This window comes from Trichosurus vulpecula, chromosome 2, assembly GCF_011100635.1.
Source record: "Trichosurus vulpecula isolate mTriVul1 chromosome 2, mTriVul1.pri, whole genome shotgun sequence".
In the NCBI taxonomy this organism is placed as follows: Eukaryota; Metazoa; Chordata; class Mammalia; order Diprotodontia; family Phalangeridae; genus Trichosurus; species Trichosurus vulpecula.
In genome coordinates, this window is record NC_050574.1 from 329,435,427 (window position 1) to 329,454,664 (window position 19,238).

General features: G+C 39.7%; 1 protein-coding gene across 1 annotated transcript in view; it reads right to left on the minus strand.

The window, feature by feature from the left end:
* IQCG (IQ motif containing G) overlaps positions 1 to 19,238 on the minus strand; it is a 61,099-nt gene that overhangs the window by 21,705 nt on the left and 20,156 nt on the right. The window contains exon 6 of the mRNA XM_036747330.1: positions 936 to 1,097. Coding sequence (XP_036603225.1) covers positions 936 to 1,097 — 162 coding nt within the window. The remainder of the gene's footprint in view (positions 1 to 935; positions 1,098 to 19,238) is intronic.

Sequence of the window (19,238 nt, forward strand, 5' to 3'; positions counted from 1 at the left end):
AGGGATATGCCCATCATCTTGGAAAATCAAATATCAGGGAAGCAGTAATACCTAAGTTAGGATACCTACAACTAGATTTCACTCTCTTCAGAGGGGCCACATTCTTATGCTACAGATTTTCAAATGAAATTAACCCAATCCCAGCTAATCATTGTCTTCTCTTCAACACTGTGGACTTTCCCTTTGGTTATTTCTGTACATGGGTTATGACTGGACTTCAATGACTCTGAAAGAGAGAATAAGGCTGACGACCTTGTGCAGCTCTGCTTGACTTAAATCCAATCCAACAGCAAGTCAAAACATCACCCATGATGTCATTGGTCCTCTTCAAAATGAAGGACCAACAATCACTACCATGGCTTACATCTTGAGTTCCTGTCCATGCAAATGCAGAAGCAGCCCTGTGAACCTTATAACAGAAGTTATAAGAACTCCTTTGTGGGTGGTTTTTTTTTTTTTTTAGGCCATAGGGGTTAAATGACTTGCCCAGGGTCACACAGCTAGTACACATCTGTGGCCAAATTTGAACTCAGGTCCTCCTGACTCCAGGGCCAGTGCTCTATCACCTAGCTGCCCCTTGTCTGGGTGTTCTAAGAATCAACACAAATGTGGTCATGGAATACCCTGCTCTGTCCTTATTCCTTTATAAGGAGTCAAAGGCATGGTTTTATAAAATAAGGTAAAAATGACTAAATATAAATAAACCAACTTCCAACATCCTTAGAGAGGAGCAGGATATTCTGGCAATAGTCCACCAGCATCTCTGCTCTAAAGTTTGCAGCCCGAAGCCTCCTTCTGTCCTCAGGTACCTGCGGTGCTGGAGGGAGGGAGTAGTGTCCAACAGCACATCAACCTTCCACCTGCTTGTGGGCTGAGTCAGTGAGTGAGTGAGTGGCTGCTTAACTCGAATTGGCTTATGCAGACACACAACTTACCTCGATCTCTTCCAGCAAGGCCTCTTCATTTTTGCTGCATTTTTTCTGGGTCTGGGAAATCTGAAGGTCAGTGTTTTTCTTTACATATCGGCTCTCCATATTAGTCTTTGCCTTCAACTCCTGCAGCTGGTCCTTGAGATTTGCGATATATTCATTCCGACCCTGAAGGAGAGAAAGAATTTTTAGTTGGGAAATACTTTGACAGATCGATAGAAGCTGTATCAAAGAACCTGTCATTTTCTCTATCTTTTTTAGCTTTGGATCCCCAGTTAGTTCGATCTCTTTCTCTTTTTTGGGTATGGTCCCCACTCCACTGCCTCCTTTCAACTGGATTTCCTGTAAGTGCACTCAGACTAGCAAACACCGTATAAAGTAAATGTTTAAAACAAAGAAACATAAACACACTTGCACTGTGCTCAGAGGGAAAGATTTAAAGCTTCCATGAGGGAGCCCAAAAGGGAATGAAGGTACAAGGTTACCAGCTTAAGATCCATATTTGGGGGTGGAGGGCAGGAAGAGGAGGCAGAGTGTCCAGGGACACAACATTTGTCCTGCCAATCCTCATGCCTGATAAGCCCTAACAGCTTTGTTCCTAGGTTCTGATCCCTTCCTTTGTGGTGGCTGCCTTCAGTTCTCCCAGGTCCCTGTGGCTGCTTATGGTTTCCCCTTCCTCAGCTCTGTGCATTGATTACATCTGTATAGCTCATCAGGAGCTAGATTCCTCTTTGAACCCAATTTCCTCCTGGACTGACTCGACTGACTTTGAAAAGTAACCGGCCTGGGAGTGCAGAGGAGGGAAGGAGAGGGTGGGTAAATGACTGTTCTTTTTGTGGCAGCATTTCCAATTCACTCAGGAGACCTATTTGCACATCCTAAAGCAGGGGTGGGGAACCTGCAGCCTCCATGGCCTTCTAGGTCCTCAAGTGAGGCCCTTTGAGTGAATCCAAACTTCACAGAACAAATCCCCTTTAAAAAAGGATTTGTTCTGTAAAACTTGGACTCAGTCAAAAAGCTACACCCAGGATTTAGAATGCTACATGTGGCCTTTAGGGCGCAGGTTCCCCACCCCTGTCCTAAAGAAAGCACCTGAAGTAGCCACATTTTTACCCTTACTTTAATATATCATTATTAGCCCCTTTTCTAAGATTGTGCCCTGTTTTTTTTTTTTTTAAGGAACAACTCTTTGTTCTATTTTTTTTTTTAAATCTTAATCATCTTTTGTCAATTTTCTAGGTGTGGGGTAAAACCTCAGAGTTTATATGATTCACATTTCTCCTATCATTAGTGATTTTAAGCAATTTGTATGATTGTTAATAGCTTACTTACTGAGAATTAATAATGTTAATAATTTACTTATTGGTTAAGTTTGTTAATATCTTCTGACCATTTATCTTTTGGAGAATGGCATTTGGTGTTATTTGGCTGAGTTCTTGAGATATCTTGGATATCGGATAGAATGTTAGTGTTTTAATAATATGTGAGAAACTGACTGCTTTTTGGAAAAAAAAACCAACAACCTTGTGCTATGCAGAGAGAATTTTGAAAATAACTGTTTAGAAATGTTTTACCAGCTGTAAAGTGAGGGGTTGAGACTTTTGAGGTCCTTTCCAGCCCTATCTTTATGATCTTATGAAATGGTACATGATTTTATTGCCAAAAGCTATGTGTGTCACCTGTAAAAACTCTCATATCCGTACATTTTAAAAGCTTGGAAATAATTTCCTAACTTATTTAGAAATATTCTGAATGAAGAATTTCCATGAGTTTTAAGCCAATTTGTTAAAAATATAAAAATTCAAGAATAATTTTTTGACATTGGGGAAGATGAAAAGTGCAGCCAACAATAGAATTTTTCCACTTGAAGCTACCTTTCTGAGGTGACTTTTTCAATTTAGACAACCATTAAAACCAAGTAATGAAGTAAACTAAACTTAGAATTATGTACATGAACACAATTTATAAATAAATACATACATTCAGAAGTTGTTTTCTTGTTGTTCAGTTATTTTCAGTCATATCTGACTCTTTGTGGCCCTATTTGGGGTTTTCTTGGCAAAGATACTGGAGTTGTTTGCCATTTCCTTCTCCAGCTCATTTTACAGAAGAGGAACTGAGGCAAACAGGATTAAGTGACTTGCCCCGGGTCACACAGCTAATAAATTTGAAGTCAGGAAGATGAATCTCTATCCACCTAGCTGTCCCAATGGAGAGAGGGTACATGCCCCAGAATATTTTTTTGTTAATAATGGGTGAATGACCACTGATATAGATATCCAGAAATCTTCATCATCTTCTTTCTTTGGGAGTTCTCTCTCTCTATAATAATATGGGTTGGGTTCTTTTGATGAATTATTTTGTTACTTGAACTACTTTGACTTCTGCTACCACCTTTATCTTATGGCTTTCATTTTATATTATTAAGAATATCAGGAAGGATATAAAGCTGATCACCTCTAATCTCATCACCTCAGGTGTTAACTCTGCCTTGGCTATTTTGACACCTGTCCATCCCCCTCAGCCTTCTTCCTCTCCGATTGGAAGGCTGGCATGTGAAGTACTAAACCCCTCCCAAAGCTTTCCTTAGTCAAGGGCAGAATGTGGACTGAAGTTCAGTCCACTTTAAATCTGCAGCTCTGCTTGGTCTAAACTCCCAAGAACATGATGCCCACTCTAAGCTGAGTACCCCCAGTGTTCTTCCCCCTCCCAGCCACCACTTCCAGGTTCCTTTTATGTGTTGTTTTCTCCCACTAGGTTGTAAGCTCCTTGAGGGCACAGACTGTCTTTCTTATTTGTATCCCTAGAGCACAGCACAAATGCCTGGCACATAGTAGGCATTTGATAAATGTTTACTGAATTGAATATTCAATATACTTTTGTTTCCCAGATTGCATTGCACTATTTCTTCTTTGTTGTCTGTAATCAGGTAATGTGGTATTTTCTACTAGCTAGATTTTGATATCATTTTCCAAGACCCTAGGGGTCTTCTCCTCCCAGTTTGATTTTTTTTTTTCTGACTAGGTTAAAGAGGCCATTCTTTGCCTCATTTTTTTTACCTAGCCTTAATCACTGAATGGGTGTTACCTCAGACAGACTGAGACCTCTTAAAGGCCTTAATTTGAAAAGGCCAAGGTCTCCCACTGCATCCTGGGCCATCTCCAGCTGTCCTGATCTATATCTGGCCACTGGACCCAGATGGCTCTGGAGAAAGTAAGGCTGGTGACTTTGCACAGCCCTCCCTGACTTAAACCCAATTCACTTGCATGTCATGGCATCACCTCTATGACATCATGGTCCTCTTCAAGAACAAAGGACAAACAACAACAACCATTCTTATCAAGCTACTACTGATATGTTGGTATTGATATCTGTCCTTAAGAATATTCCTAGACAGTTTCACCTTTCTTCCTGTGGTTCTTACTATGGCAAAAGCCAGAGCCAAAGACTAGAAAAAGAGATTGAAGGAGTAAGTGTAAGCAAGAAGAAGCAAAATTATCACTTCCTGTGTGCGCGCGTGCGCACGCGCGCACACACACACACACATATATGTACATATTGCACTATCAGCTCTCTCCTCTTTTCTTCATCTTGACCCCTTGGTGAACCAATTCAGCTCTATGCTACCCTCCTCTCTTGAATCCCTAGCCCTTTAATAAACATATTGCTGATTATGCCCATGTGAGCATCATTCTTGGATCACTCCCACTATTTGCCACCTTTGTTTCTACACACAGGCTACTGAACAAACACAGAGAAAATCACAGAACCATTCTACTTGGTCTACCACAAATTTATGGTCTACAATCTCAACTAGGCCCTCACTGCTGCTCAGCAATCCTTACATATCTCCCTTATCATTTCACTCTCCACATCAGCTCTTTCAAACTTTCATCCCTCCTCAAACCTCTCATAGCTCTCCTCCCCCCACCCTCTCAGATGAGAACTTTGCCTCATACTCTACAAAAAAAATGAATCCATTCACTATGACTTCCTTCTCCTTCCCTCTTCCTCATCTCCTATCACTCAGATACCTTCTGCCACTTTCTCCTCCTTCATTCCTGTTTCACATGATGAGGTGGCCTTCTTCCTTGCCAAGGCTAACCCTTCCTTTTTGCTCAAGCAACCTCATTCCATCCTGCCTCCTCCAACTTATTTTCCTCATTTATTTTCAATCTCTCCCTGTCTGTTGGCTCATTCCCTACTGCCTAAAAATATGCTTATGTCTCCCCATCCTTACCTGATCCTTCCATCCCTACTAATTATTGTCCTCTATCTCTTCTACCCTTTGTTGCTGAACTCTTGAAAAAAGGCCATCTATAACCAATTCCCCCACTTTCTCTCCTCATACTTTCTTCTTAACCTCTTACAGTCTGGTTTCCTGTCTTTTTATTTCACTGAAAATGCTCTCTCTAAATTTACTAATGATCTCTTAGATGTCAAATCCAATGGCTTTTTCTCAATCCTCAGTCTCCTTGACAACTCTGAAGCCTTTGACACTTTTCATCACTCCTCCTCGATACTCTCTTCTCTCTAGGTTTTTGGGACATCAGTCTCCCCTGGTCCTCCTCCAACCTATCTGACCATTTCTTCTCTGTCTCCTTTGCTGGATTCTCCTCTAGATCACACCCTCTAACCACAGGTGTCCCTTGGGGTTCTGTCGTGGGTCCTCTTCTCCCTCTATACTACTTCAACTGGCAATCTCATCAGCTCCCATGGATTTAATTACCATCTTTATACCTATGATTCTCAATGATTCTCATATCTGCCTTTCCTACCCCAAACTCTCTTCTGACCTCCAATCTCGCCTCACCAATAGCCTTTCAGATACTGAACTAGCTATCCAGAGGACATCTAAAGTTCAAGTTGTCCAAAACTGAACTCAATGTCTTTTACCTTAAACCCTCCCCTACTCCTACCTTTCCTATTATTGTAGAGGGCAACACCATTCACTCAGTCCCTCAGGCTCACAATCTAGGACTCCATCCTAGATTCCTTACTATCTCTCACTCCCCATATCCAAGCTGACATTAAAGCCTGTTGATTTTACCTTTGCAACATCTCTCCAATATGCCCCCTTCTCTCTTCCAACACTGTCATTGCTCAGGTTTAGGTCCTCATCTCCTCATACATTCATTCCCTCCTGTTGGGGGATACAAGTACTTCAAGTCTCTCCCCATTCCAATCCATCCTCCATTCAGCCACTAAAATGATCTGACCATATACCCTACTCAATAAACTCCAGTGGCTCCCTATCACCTCCAGGATCAAATACAAAATGCTCTGTTTGACATTCAAAGTCCTTCAAAACCAAATCCCCTCCTACCTTTCTACTCTTCTCATACCTTATTCCTCAACACATACTCTTCAATTCCATGACACCGGCCTGCTGGCTGTTCCATGAACAAAACACTCCCATCTCTTGGCTCCAGGCATTTTCTCTGGCTGTCCCCATACCTGGAACACTCTTTCTCCTCTGCTCCAACTGCTGAATTCCCTGCCTTCCTAAAATCCCATACTTCACTGGAAAGCCTTCCCCAACACATCTTATTTTAGTACCTTCCATTTGTTAATTTATCTCCTATTCAACTTACATAAAGCTTGTTTTGTAGATAATTGTTTGCATGTTTTCCCCCATTCGATTATGAGTTTCTTGAAGTCAGTGACTGTCTTTCTTCTTTTTTGTATTCCCAGAACTCAGCACAGTGCTTGGCACACAGTAGACACTTAATAAATGTCTATTGATTGATTGATTGGAAGATGGCCTGGGATGGGGAGAGACTTGAAGAAAAGAGACCAACCATAAAGCTTTTACAATAGTCCAGGCAGAAAATGATAAGGGTCTGAACCAGGATGGGACAATGCCATAGGAGAGAAGGGGGTATCTAGAAGAGATTGTGAATGTAGAATCAGCAGGGCTTGACAAGAGATTGGATATGTGGGGAGTGTGTGTGTGTGTGTGTGTGTGTGTGAAAGAGAGAGAGAGAGAGAGAGAGAGAGAGAGAGAGAGAGAGAGAGAGAGAGAGAGAGAGAGAGAGAAATCAAGGATGACACTTAGGTTTTGAGCCTGGGTGAGTAGGGGGATGGTGGAAAGGATACCCTCTACAGTAATGGAATATAGAAACGAGGGACTTTGAGGGGAAAGATAAGGAGCTCAATTTTGGACAGGTTGAGTTCAAGATGTCTATAGGACATCCAGTTTGAAATGGTGATGCTAGTTTAGAGGTTAAGAGAGAGGCTAGGGCTAGATAAATCTGACAATCATCCACACAGAAATGATAATGGAATCTCTGGGAGCTGATGCAAAACAAACCAAGCAAAACAGTATAGAGGGAGAAGCTGAAGGTATCTGCCATTGTTCTTAGAGAATTCTGTGACAAAGAGTTTGAAAAATGAGTAAGGAGATAAGATTTGGGGTCACTCCTTTTTCCATATCTTTTTTTAAAAACTCTATGGGAAGAATCCTACATACCTATACAAAGCACTTCCTAGGAGTCTCGCTTTCTAAATAGTGAGTTCTTTATTTGCATAGCAAAGCAGGGTTACAAACATAAAAACAAAAGCTATCAATATGCATCTTTAAAAAATTCCTGATGGTATGCACTCCCCTGTTCCTTTCTGCTTACCAATATCCTACATCTACTTCAAAGACCAACCTGAGTAACACTTCTACATGGAATCCCTGTCAAAAACTTTCAGTAATCAATGAGATAGCTGAAGAGAGCGAGTTGGTGATTTCAGCTGTGCAGGCTTTGGGACAGATCTTGCTGTAAAGCAGAGTTTGGGAGCACTAAGAAATGAGTAGAAAGAAAGCAAAGACTATTTCAGGAGGCCATATGTCCACCACACAGATGGGACACCAGTAACCAGAAGAGTGTCATAGTAGTGAACTTTTACTCCTTGGCTGTGAAGACAAGCAACTGATGGTGTCTTCTTTCTGACTCTCTTCCCTCCATTTACCCAAGAGCCAGTTCAGCATTGTTTTGCTGAATATAACTGCAAATGTCATCAGAGGATGCTACAAGGCCAGGGGGCAGCTCTGGGGAAATTTTCTTTATATTTCACAGAACATACAAGCTAGGACCCTACATCCTGGCTTTATTGTCAAAGGGATCACCCAGGGCTATTTTAATGAATCCTTTATTCTACATATGTTTCATAGTTAGACCTTCAATGGTAGAATTGAACAGAACCTGGAGCTTTCTTTCCAGCTGCCCATCAGATCATGGTCCTGTCTCTCCTTTCCTTTGGTTGTAATCACCATGTATACCTCCTTTGGGAGAATCTGCCTCTGGGGGCTAATCGTTTCTCTCTTCCCTCCCTTCTTCACTTCTAGTTGCCAGAGGGAGAGAAAGGAAAAGGGAGAGAGAGGAGGAAAGTAGAAGAGAAAATCCTTCCTTAGTTGGCCCACGAGGAGAAGACAAGATGATCTGTGAGGTCTGGTTTTTTGTTTTGTTTTGTTTTGTTTTTAACCAGGTCTCTTTCTGGTAGGAAGTGACAGGGTGCAGAAGACACAAACAGCTGGGTGCTACAGTGAGACCTCTGTCTATATGTGAATACAAATCAGTTGCATTTATATATTAATATATAGGGTCTCTTTATGTGCTTTACGTCTACTATATCAACAATCCTATTGACATTTTACATATAAGGAAACTGAGGCTCAGAAAGATTGTGTCTGGTTAAGGGTCTGCTTAGGAAGTCTCAGAGCAGGAACTTAAATCTATTGCTTCTGATTTCAAGTCCAGTGCTCTTTGCTCTATACCATACAATCCTTTCCTTGCTTACACTCAACCTTCTCTGAACTCCCACAGCATCCCCAGGGGGCACCCGACACAGGGTGGTGAACACGGCAGATACTTCATCCACATTTCTTGGCTCCATGTGAGGCTGTTGATCGCTGTGTGTGTCATAAGATAGTGTCAACAACCCCAAAACAAGCCATTTGTTTTAGCTGAATCTAGCTTTTCAGAATAATAACATGAAGATCAAAAGTTTGAGAGGTGAAACTCTTTAGAAGAGTTTCTGTAATGTGGAAAACATAAAGCATTACACTCTGCTGAGGATTTAAAGGGTCATTTAAAGGAGCATTTAAAAGGCCGGGTCAGGTGCTAGACAGAGCCAAGCCAAAGGCATCTGTTTTGAGAGTTGTTGCCATGTGCCTTTAATTATCCCAAGTTCCTTCCTGTTTGGTTGCTGTTCCAGGCAGCCTTATTTTATGATCCTCAGCAATGAGATTACTGAGACTGGGGGGAGGAACTGAAATACCAAGAGGCTGGTGAAGTAAAAATCAAAATACCACCAAGGCACACAAAGAGGGGCCTGAGGAATTGTAATGCCATCTGCCCTTCTTTAATCTGCACATGGGCTACAGAAAATAACCAGCCTAAAAGTACTGGGTTATACAGGCCAATGAAGTTGAGTTGTGTGGCTAAGTTTCCTTTTAAAAGTAATTCTCAGAAGTCAGAGGGACAGGCTGACTCAAAAACCTTCTGCTCTGCCCACTAACCCTGGTTTTCCAGAATGTCTGGAGAGCTGGCCCAGGTCCTTGGAATGATGCAGCTCTTATGTGGGTTTTCACATCAAGCCAAGTTTTATTTCCAAATCCCAAGATTGCCTTATAGCTTGGGTTGTTATTTGGCTTCAGAATGGAGGTATTTAGTCACGGAAAGAGACAGCTGACTGAACACAGCTAATAAAGCTTTGATGGCAAGGATGACAATGGGAGCCAAAGACTTTCTAATGATAGTGTTTGTTTTCACAGTTGGAGGAGGACGAAGATGCTGGTTGCTGGGCAGTAAGGAAACTCTAGGTTGTTGGAAGAACAGAAATTTGTTACTGTCCTATTTCTCTTTAGGTTACTTTTGAGACTGGTTGAAAAAAAAGAAAATCAGTGTGGGATGGGCTAGGTGAAACCTTTCCAGAGAAAGCCACAGGAAACAAAAGCATATTGTTTTGAGGTAAACCAGCACCTATATCATATTTGTGTAGATCTGCCTGTCTTGTCTGCCTGTGGTTAAGGATAGTGGCTTTCTATGAATGGTCTCTAGATTCATCAAAGTCCATTATTGACATTGTCTAAGAGATATATGGCCAATGAAGTCAGGTCCTTTGAACCTCTGGCTCAGCTTCCATTTTCACCCATGGCTTTTGCCTTTAGGCACTAAATAAGGGCTGCTCTCCCTACCTACTTCCTTATCACCATGAAAAGTCCCCATTAACCTGCCTACTGCCAACACTGTCACCAACTATATGCCTTCTTCCTGTACCCTAGGGTCAATTCATTCCTCAAGAGGCCTATGCAAGACAGGAGGAATTACACTTACCTCTTCACTCTACCCCATACCAGATAGCACAGGTGCTCCTAAGCTAGAGCAAAGAAAGGTACAAGAAAAACCAAGGCAAGGGTGGAAAAAAGGGAATTGAAGGAAAAGGAAGATAGTTAGGCAGAAGGAAGAAGAAAATGTGGGCACCCAGGGGAATATAAGAAGACAAAGAAAAAGTCAGTTAACAAGCAATTATTAAGCACTTACTTGTGCTAAGCACTGGAGGTACCAAGAAAGGCTAAAACATAGTCCCTGACCTCAAGAGGCTCACGTTCTAGTGGGAGACACATGCAAAAAAACCAGTGTATATGCAAGATCTATACATTATCGGTGCAAGGTAATCTCAGAGGGAAAACACTAGCATTAAGGAGGACTGGGAAAGGCTTTTTGCAAAAGGCAGCATTTGAGCTGAGACTTGCAGGACAGCCAGGAGGCAAAGGTGAGGAGGGGGAGCGTGAACACAGCCAGTGCAAATGGTGAATCATGTTTGAGCAGCTACAAGTCAGTCAGTGTATCTGGATAATGGAATGTGTGGAAGGGAATAAAGTTGTGAAGGTTGTGAAGGGCTTTAAATGCTTGAAGATTTTATATTTGATCTTGGAGATAAAAGGGAATGGTCAGACAACAGAAAAATCACTTTGACAGCTGAGTAGAGGTTGGATCAAAGTGGGTAGCAGTGAGACATGGAGACCAACCAGAAGGTTACTGCAGTTATTCAAGTGTGAGGTAATGAGGGCCTACACCAGAGGGGTAGCAGCATTTGAAGAGAGAAAGGGATATTATATACAAGACATGGTATGAAGGTAAAAATTACAAGACTTGTCTCCCCCAATTAGAGAGGGGACTAACTCACTTTTTCTATTGGAATATTCAGTACTTAATATGGTGTTTTGCACATAGTAAGTAATTAATAAATGCTTTTTTGTTTATTCATCTTTGGTTCAAGATGAGGGTGGGTGCTCAATGCATGTGATAAAAAAGAAAACAGTGTCAATAAAACTTTGTTAAAAAAAAAAAGAAAGGGGACTATAAAATAATGTGAGGGTGGGGCTGGGGAGGGGGAGAGAAAAAAAGAAGTCATAACTTTGGATCCTTAGTGAAAGATACTTGACTTGACTTATCATTATATATTAGTTTACTCTTGGGGAAAGTGTCCTCAAATGGGCTTCAGTTAGTTCAAGGGACCTTGAGAACACAGGGACTAGATACCTTCTGGTTCAGGGTGAGCTAGAAACCATAGGCACTAAGCATGCGGCCCCAAAAGCCAAAAGACTGTCAGATAAATTGCACCAACCCCCTTCCCAAAAGCCCTACCAATGTTAACTTTTCTCATACTAGATTCTAAAGAAGAGAAAAAGGTTAAGTGTATGCATGTATGAATATATATTTAAACATATGTATTCTAGAAAATTATTTAAAATTTAAAACACTTAAAAAAATCCTGTCTTCCCCTCCCCTTCTTTTCTGTCTCCCTGCATCTGTCTCTGAGTCTGTTTCTCTCTGTGTCTTTCTGTCTCTCTTTCTCCCTTCCTCCCTTCCCCCTCCCTTTCCTCTACCCTTGGATTCCAATGAAGGAAAAAGCTATATGGATCAATAGTTATTGATGTCCTTGATTCTTTTTGAGGCATAAAAATCAAGTCCACGAGATTTTGCTTTTGTTCTGTGATGTATTTCAAGCATTTGGTATCTCCTCTTTCAGACAGCTGGAAGACTGCTTTCTCAGTGTCCTCAAAACTGTGCAGCCTCCAGCATGGAGCAGTTGGTCCAGCTGCTCTTCCCATCTTTGTCTTCTTAAATGTCATTTCCAGCATACAACACATTGGGACTGATAAGTTAAAAGTCCAAAGATGTCATTAATGTAGAAAACAGATTGACCAAGAAATGAAGTCACTTTTCCATCTTCTGTCTATTTGTTGGCTTCCCTTCACTTTCAATCTTCAGTGTTGTTGGGATGATCTTATGTGATCTTGGGAAGACTGGGTCTTGTGCCACACTTTCTACAAACCCATTTTTCCTTCCATCAATTCTCAATGTTTTCTGAGGTCACATTGCTCATAATCTTCCACCTCTCTTTATAAAATGTTTTAATTGTTATATCATTTTCTCATCTTTACCATTTCTTCTAATTCAGCATTGATTTTTATCTTTGTTCTAATGGGTCAATTGTCTGACTATCCTTAGACAGCTGATTAAAAAATGACTCCCAATCAGTAACCAGTCACATCCTGTTCACTGAAACATACTCAATTTTATTCTTAGTGATGTTGTGCCATGCTTCCTAAGTCCAGCCACACCTTCTGACTTTATATCAAATATAATATTCATGATATATAGGCATGCTATCCATGATCTGTTGGTTTCTCTCATATTTTGATCCTGAGACATATTTTTCATAATAATTTTCACTACCCTCACAAATGCCCATCTTTGCATTTAAGTTACATAATGTTACAGCATATATTGATTTAATTTAAGGGATCTTATCAAATTCTTCATGAAATTCTTCTATTGTCTTATTTTCTACAATGCATATTGATATATAACCTGCAATTATTTTCATGTTGGCTTTTTTGCATATGATCATTCTAAGTGCTAAAAGACAAGATGACTAGGTATGTCATAAAATGGTGTTTCTTGTTGCATTTATAGACACCATGGCCAAATACAGTGTAATTCTAATGATCCAGCTAGACCCCCTGGAACAACTAATAACTCCTTCCCTTTATTGTATAAGTGCAGAGACTATGGGATCTGGAATACTGCATATACTTTTAGAAGCAGTTGATACGCCAATCAGTTTTGCTGGACTACTTTTTTCATTTTCTTTTCTAATCTTTGTTACAAAAGATGGCTCACTGGATGGGGAAGAGCCAAGGGATAAAAACGAAAGTTGTCTTTAGCAATAACAAAATATTTAAAGACAGAGAACTTAGACATGAGCAGAACTTTGAGGGTGGGCCAAAATTCTAGAAAATATTATAAAAAGAATAATTTGTAATCATTTGGAAAGTGGTGATTACTAAAAGCCAGTCATTAGCTGATCAAGAATAGATCTTGCTAACTGATGGACTCTGAATGCAGATGGAAGCATAATTTTTTTTTACTTTGTTCCTTGTGGGTTTTTTTTTTCTTTTGATCTGTTTCTTCTTTTACAACTGTGACTAATGTGGAATTTTTTTTACATGATAGCATATGTATAAACTATAACAAACTGCCTACTATATCAGAAAAGCTTGAGAGGGAAGGAGAAAAATTTGGAACTCAAAATCTTGTAAAAATGAATGATAAAATTTTTCTTGACATGTAATTAGGGAAAAAAATAAAATACTATTAAATTTCAAAATTTTTTTAAAAGAATAGATCTTGCTACAAGAACCTGGTAACAATGTTGGAGTGGTATAATGGCAAGCAGTGTGGGGCTTTTTGCTGTTTTTTTTTTCTTTTGAAGTACTTCTCAGCACTTAGGCAATCAAGTGCCTCTGAGTCTTGTCTTTGTTTCAATCAAGAGTCTTTGATAGAATCAAGAGTCTTTGATGACCTACTTAAGTCACAAGAAAGCCTAAGTCACATGGATTTGAGTCACATGGTTGTGACACCCTCTGACCCTGAAGAAGTGTATATGTACTCTGAGGTTAGCATTTTGCTTGGGGGGCTCACTCATTGGAAGAGTGTTCATGCGATTTGGCCAGATAAGACTCTGGGTAGCCATTAAAGAGCCCCCTGGCTTTGAAAACCCAGATGTTGGTGCTTCTCTCACTGGTAACTATGTATATATGTATTGCTATGGATAGACAGAAGCTTTGTCTACTGATTTGTGTTATTTTCTCTGTTTATATAATTTCTGCCTGTAATTTTTGTTTGTGTTTTCTCTGACGTTCAGGGTGCTGACTTTTTCCCCTGAACTAAGTGAATGATATATGTATGTTTAATTAAAGTGAGACTGTAAACCCCTTTAAGTTGCTTTCCTTAGAAAAGCAGTTCAAAGAATCTGTGCTAGCAGCCCTCCTATGTGCTGGTGTTGTTGGTCTTGTTGGTCTTACATAGCCACAATAGCTGCAAGTAACATTGTTGTTACAAGTGGTTATAGCAATACTTTTTTTAGTTTCAAAGAACTGGAAACAAAGTAGATGCCCATTGGCTTGGAAATGCCAAAACAAATTGTGGCACAAAAATATAATGTAATACAATTATTCTGTAAGAGATGACAAATATGAGGGACCTAGAGAAGCATGGGAAGACTTATAGCGAGTAGAACCAGGAAAACAATATTCGGAATGGCTGTATCAATGAGAAGGAAAAGAATACCAACAAAAAGTGAAATCCAATGTTTCCAAATTATAATGACCTAGTTTGGTCTCAAAGAAGACATAGGAGAAGTTATTTCCCTCATATCTTTGAAGATCTGACAGACTGTTGGTATTCAATCTGCATATAATGTCAGAGTTTTTAAAAATGTATTTCTTAGTTCAGGTGAGGTGGTCCCTGCTCCTCCCCTTTTTTGTATTCTTTGGTATAAAGAATGGCTCTCCAGGTATGGGAGAAGGAAAGCTATCTATATTGGGAAATACACTCAGGAGTGACAATAGTGTGATTAGGAAGTAAAAGCCTGGTGGGCCCTAATTAGTTCAACTAAAAGTTGAATGGTGAGAAAAATGACCTTACTAACTATTCTTTCTATTTGGAGTAGGTGGTCATAAGTGACACATTAGAAATATTACTGTTTGCAAGTCCATCTCTATCCTACCTGATATTTAGTTTTATCATGTAATATTTACATAAATTTTATGACTTATAAGCTCTTTTTTTAGAATTAGAAAAAAGGTTACCCTTTAAAAACCATTCTTGATTTCTCCCCTGCTTCTCCTACCCCCATCTATTTTTGCTTTTTGCCCTTTTGGTTTTGTGGATCTTCATGCCTTCTGACCATCAATTTACCTCCCCAGGAGAAGAACACTTCTTTGAAATCTGTTGAGAATTCTGGTTTTAGTTTAGAGCAGATCTAACAGAAATAGCTATTCTCCCACTCTTGAAGGCATGTAGATTAGAAAGCAGTCTAACTACTTACTAATGAGGAGAACTCAGTTTATTTTCACTTGGGAATATCCACAAAAATTGTTAAGGAAATATAAAAAATAGCCAAATATATATGGATATTTTACTCAAAATAGCTCCCTCAAACAAAATAATAATGGGGAAAGCACTGTGAAATCAGTTGCCAAATCCTCTAGTTTCTACCTCCACAATACATCACAAATCCCTTATCCCCACTCACACGATCACAGGACACTTCAGGCTATCTGGGGCCTGGACTTTTGCTAAGTCTCCCTAATTGGTCTCCATGCCTCAGGCCTCTCTCCTAATAATCCCTCCTCCACTCAGCTGCCAAAATGATTTTTTTTCAAGTGTAGGTGTGACACCCTCTGACTCAATAAATTCCAGTTGCTCTTCCATGATCAAATATAAACTCCTGTGTTTCTCATTTGATAGTCTTTAGAAACTGACATCATCATACCTTCCCAGCCTTATTACACATTGCTGCCATCCACATACCATGTCCTATTGGCCTTCTTACTGATCCCCTTATGCAATCCTTCATCTCTTGTTACCATTTCCTTGCACTGGCTGACTCTTGTGCATGCTAGGTCCTTCTTCTTCACCTTAAACTCTTGGAATCCCTGGGTTCCTTCAAATTAAGTGCCACCTTCTGCATGAAGCCTTCCCTGTCCTCTCCAGATGCCAGTGTTTTCCTCTCACGATTACATTATATCTGTTTTGTATATGTGTGCATATTCTCTCCTCCATTATAATGTAAGCTTTGTGAGTGCAAGAACTGTTTCTCTAATGTCTTTCTATCTCCAGAATCTGGCATTTAGTAGGTGCTTAATAAATGCTTTTTGATTGACTGACTGATTGAAAGGGGGAGTTCATTTGGGTATGGGGGATAGCAAGGGAAAAGTCATGTAGATGGGGGAAGACAGGACTAGGATACAAGACATAGAATAACCCAGTTGCTTGGAACACAAAGCATGTGACTTACGTAAATTAGAAGAGACAAAGCTGGAAAGGTAAGTAAAGTCAGAATGTCAATGCCTTGAATGGTAAGATCAAGAACATGGTAGCAAGATATAGTCAAAAGTGTTGAATCTGGCCTTTGAGGATGTGCCTTCAAATCTTGGCTCTGCCACTTACCACTTGTATGACCTTGGATCTCTTGAGCAATCAGTTCCTTCAGCTGTAGAACTTAAGGGTAGGACTAGATGGCTTAAAAGGTCCTTTCTATGTCAAAATATTGATCCTGTGATTGGCAAGAAGGTCTACTACGAGTAGGAAGACAAGTTAGAAGATTTATAATAATCTAAGCAAGAAGAGATGAGGGCCTTAACTAAGATGTAGCAATGGAAAAAATAAGTGTGAAACTTATATAATGTAAACATATTTATTATATAGATAGAGAATATATTTATTTACTATATAAGCATGATTATAGATAATTATATATTAGGGGATATATTTATTATATAGATATATTGTTTATATTATATAGATAGAGAACATAAATGTATTGATTAGAGAATATATTTATTTATTTTTAAGTATAATTATACATAATTATAATTATAGATTAGAGGATGTATTTATTACATAGATATATTGTTTATATTATATAAAGAATGTAGATGTATTGATTATATAGAGAATATATTTATTATATATTAAATAAATATTAGTATAATATTATGTTATATATTATACATTATTATATTGTATATTAGAGGATATATTTATTATATAGATATATTATACAGATAGAGAATATAGATCTATTTATTATATAGATAGAGAATGTATTTCTTTATTAAACAATTATTATGTGCTGGGCAGTATGCTAAGCACTGGGAAGACAAACAGAAGCAATCAGATAAACAGTCTCTACCCTAAAGGATCTTACACTCTAGCAGGGGATGTTCACATATACAAGGGAACTGAAGGGGAGAGGAGTGGAGGGAGAAATACCTGCATGGAAGCAAGATATAAAAGACCAAAGAATCATGAGCAGACCCAGGAGAGATATGAGTGTGGCTGGTCTAAGCTCTTCAAATGGAGGTTTGAGGCACACTGGGGCAGAGGTATCTCTAGGGTAAGAGGGCATCTGGGGTGGAACTGGAAAAGTCTAGAGAGTCAAGAGTGGGGCTGAAAGAGATGTGAGCATGTTTAGTGTGGGTACTTCCTTGCATGGAGTTCAAAAAGGGAGCTTGGACCAAAGAGGACACAGACAGCATCTGCTATAGTGCTGTACATGTACAGGATAGCTTTTCCCTTTGCACATCTTGTAGTAAAACATGTACATTCCATGCCTGAGATCCTCACAGTACTGTCTGTCTATACATTAGCAGTGAATGTATAATTTACCACCAACTTTTGGTCTTCTCTGCATTGAGAATCAAGATTTGACAATTGATTAGATGTGAGAAGTGAATTTGAAGAAAGAATCAAAGATACCTCAGACATTATTAACCTGTATGACGGGGAGCCAGTCAGTAACTGTATTTGGAGTTAAGGACTGAACTCATGGACGTTCCTCAGTTACTCTAGTTGTCCTTCTTTGTGAAGGGGAGGGGGATTGACCTAACCAGTCTTGATCAGGAAGGAAATGGAAACTGGTCTGAGATTGTTGGAGTGATAAAAACCAGTTTTGGACTAAGTTAACTTGGCTGTTCTGAAGAGTAAGGCTCTGAAATTCCCAAGACTTTATTCTCAAGGGATAACACCAGGGAAGAAAACAATACTTACTGACTTACTAATCCCTAGAAGGTGACATCAGTCTGCTAGTGAAACTAAAGCCAGAAACTAGTTGAGAATTGTAAGAGAAAAGCTGAGTTTCACTGAATGGAGAAACCAAACTTACCTGCCTGACAGTAAACATGAGTCTGACAAATTGTACAGAAAAAAAGAGAAACAACATATTTGAAAGTATGGCTCTCTGAGAGCCAAAGAAAACTCTAGGAAGACTATGAGTTGAGTTTAGGACAGCTTGAAGCTTAGAGGAGGAATTCTTGGGGCCAGAAGGGAAAGTACTTCCTCTTTCTTGGGGCCAGGAACTAAGGCAAGATTGAAAAAGCCAACATAGCTACAATGTAGAAGGTAGCATAGTCCAAGGATAAAGACTCCAGGGGTGGGAAACCTACAGCCTGAAGGCCACATGTGGCCCTCTAGTCCTTAATTTCTGCCCTTTGACTGAATCCAAACTTCACAGAACAAATCCTTAAAAGGATTTGTTCTGTAAAACTCGGACTCAGTTCAAAGGCTGCACCCCAGGACTTAGAGTTAGGAAGACTCATTTTCATGAGTTCAAATCCAGTCTCAGATGCTCATTAGCTGTGTGACCTACTAGGCAAGTCACTTAACCTTGTTTGTCTCAGTTTCTTCATCTGTAAAATGAGCTGGAAAAAGAAATGGTAAGCCACTCCAGTATCTTTGCCAAGAAAACCCCAAATGGGGTCTCAGAGAGTCAGACTGAACAAGAATAAGCTCAAGCCCCTGTAATCACTGTTAATTAAAGAGAAACTCTGAGCATGGGAATTGTTATTTCAGAAACACCTACAAATCATTCCTGCAAGGGAAATTTGTTATTTCACATAACTTCGGTCTCCGAAAAAGTGAATGATATCAATATGCCATCCTTGAGAACCAGACTAAGTTGACCATGCCCCATCCTAAGCCCCCAGCCTTATAATTTCAGGTGGCTTTATCTTGTGCCCAGGTGCCTTTGAGATTGGTGCACCTGTCTGATATCAACACTCTCAAAACACAGCTGGACCCCATAACTTCACAAAAGCATATCTTAGAGACAGAGAGAGGTAGGCCCAGTTTACATGTGCCTATGCCTACCTTCCTTATTGTAACCAGTCATAATTTCCTAATGCCACAATGTTACCAATCCTATTAACTAATGATGTGGTTTTTTGTTCTATGCTTATAAAAA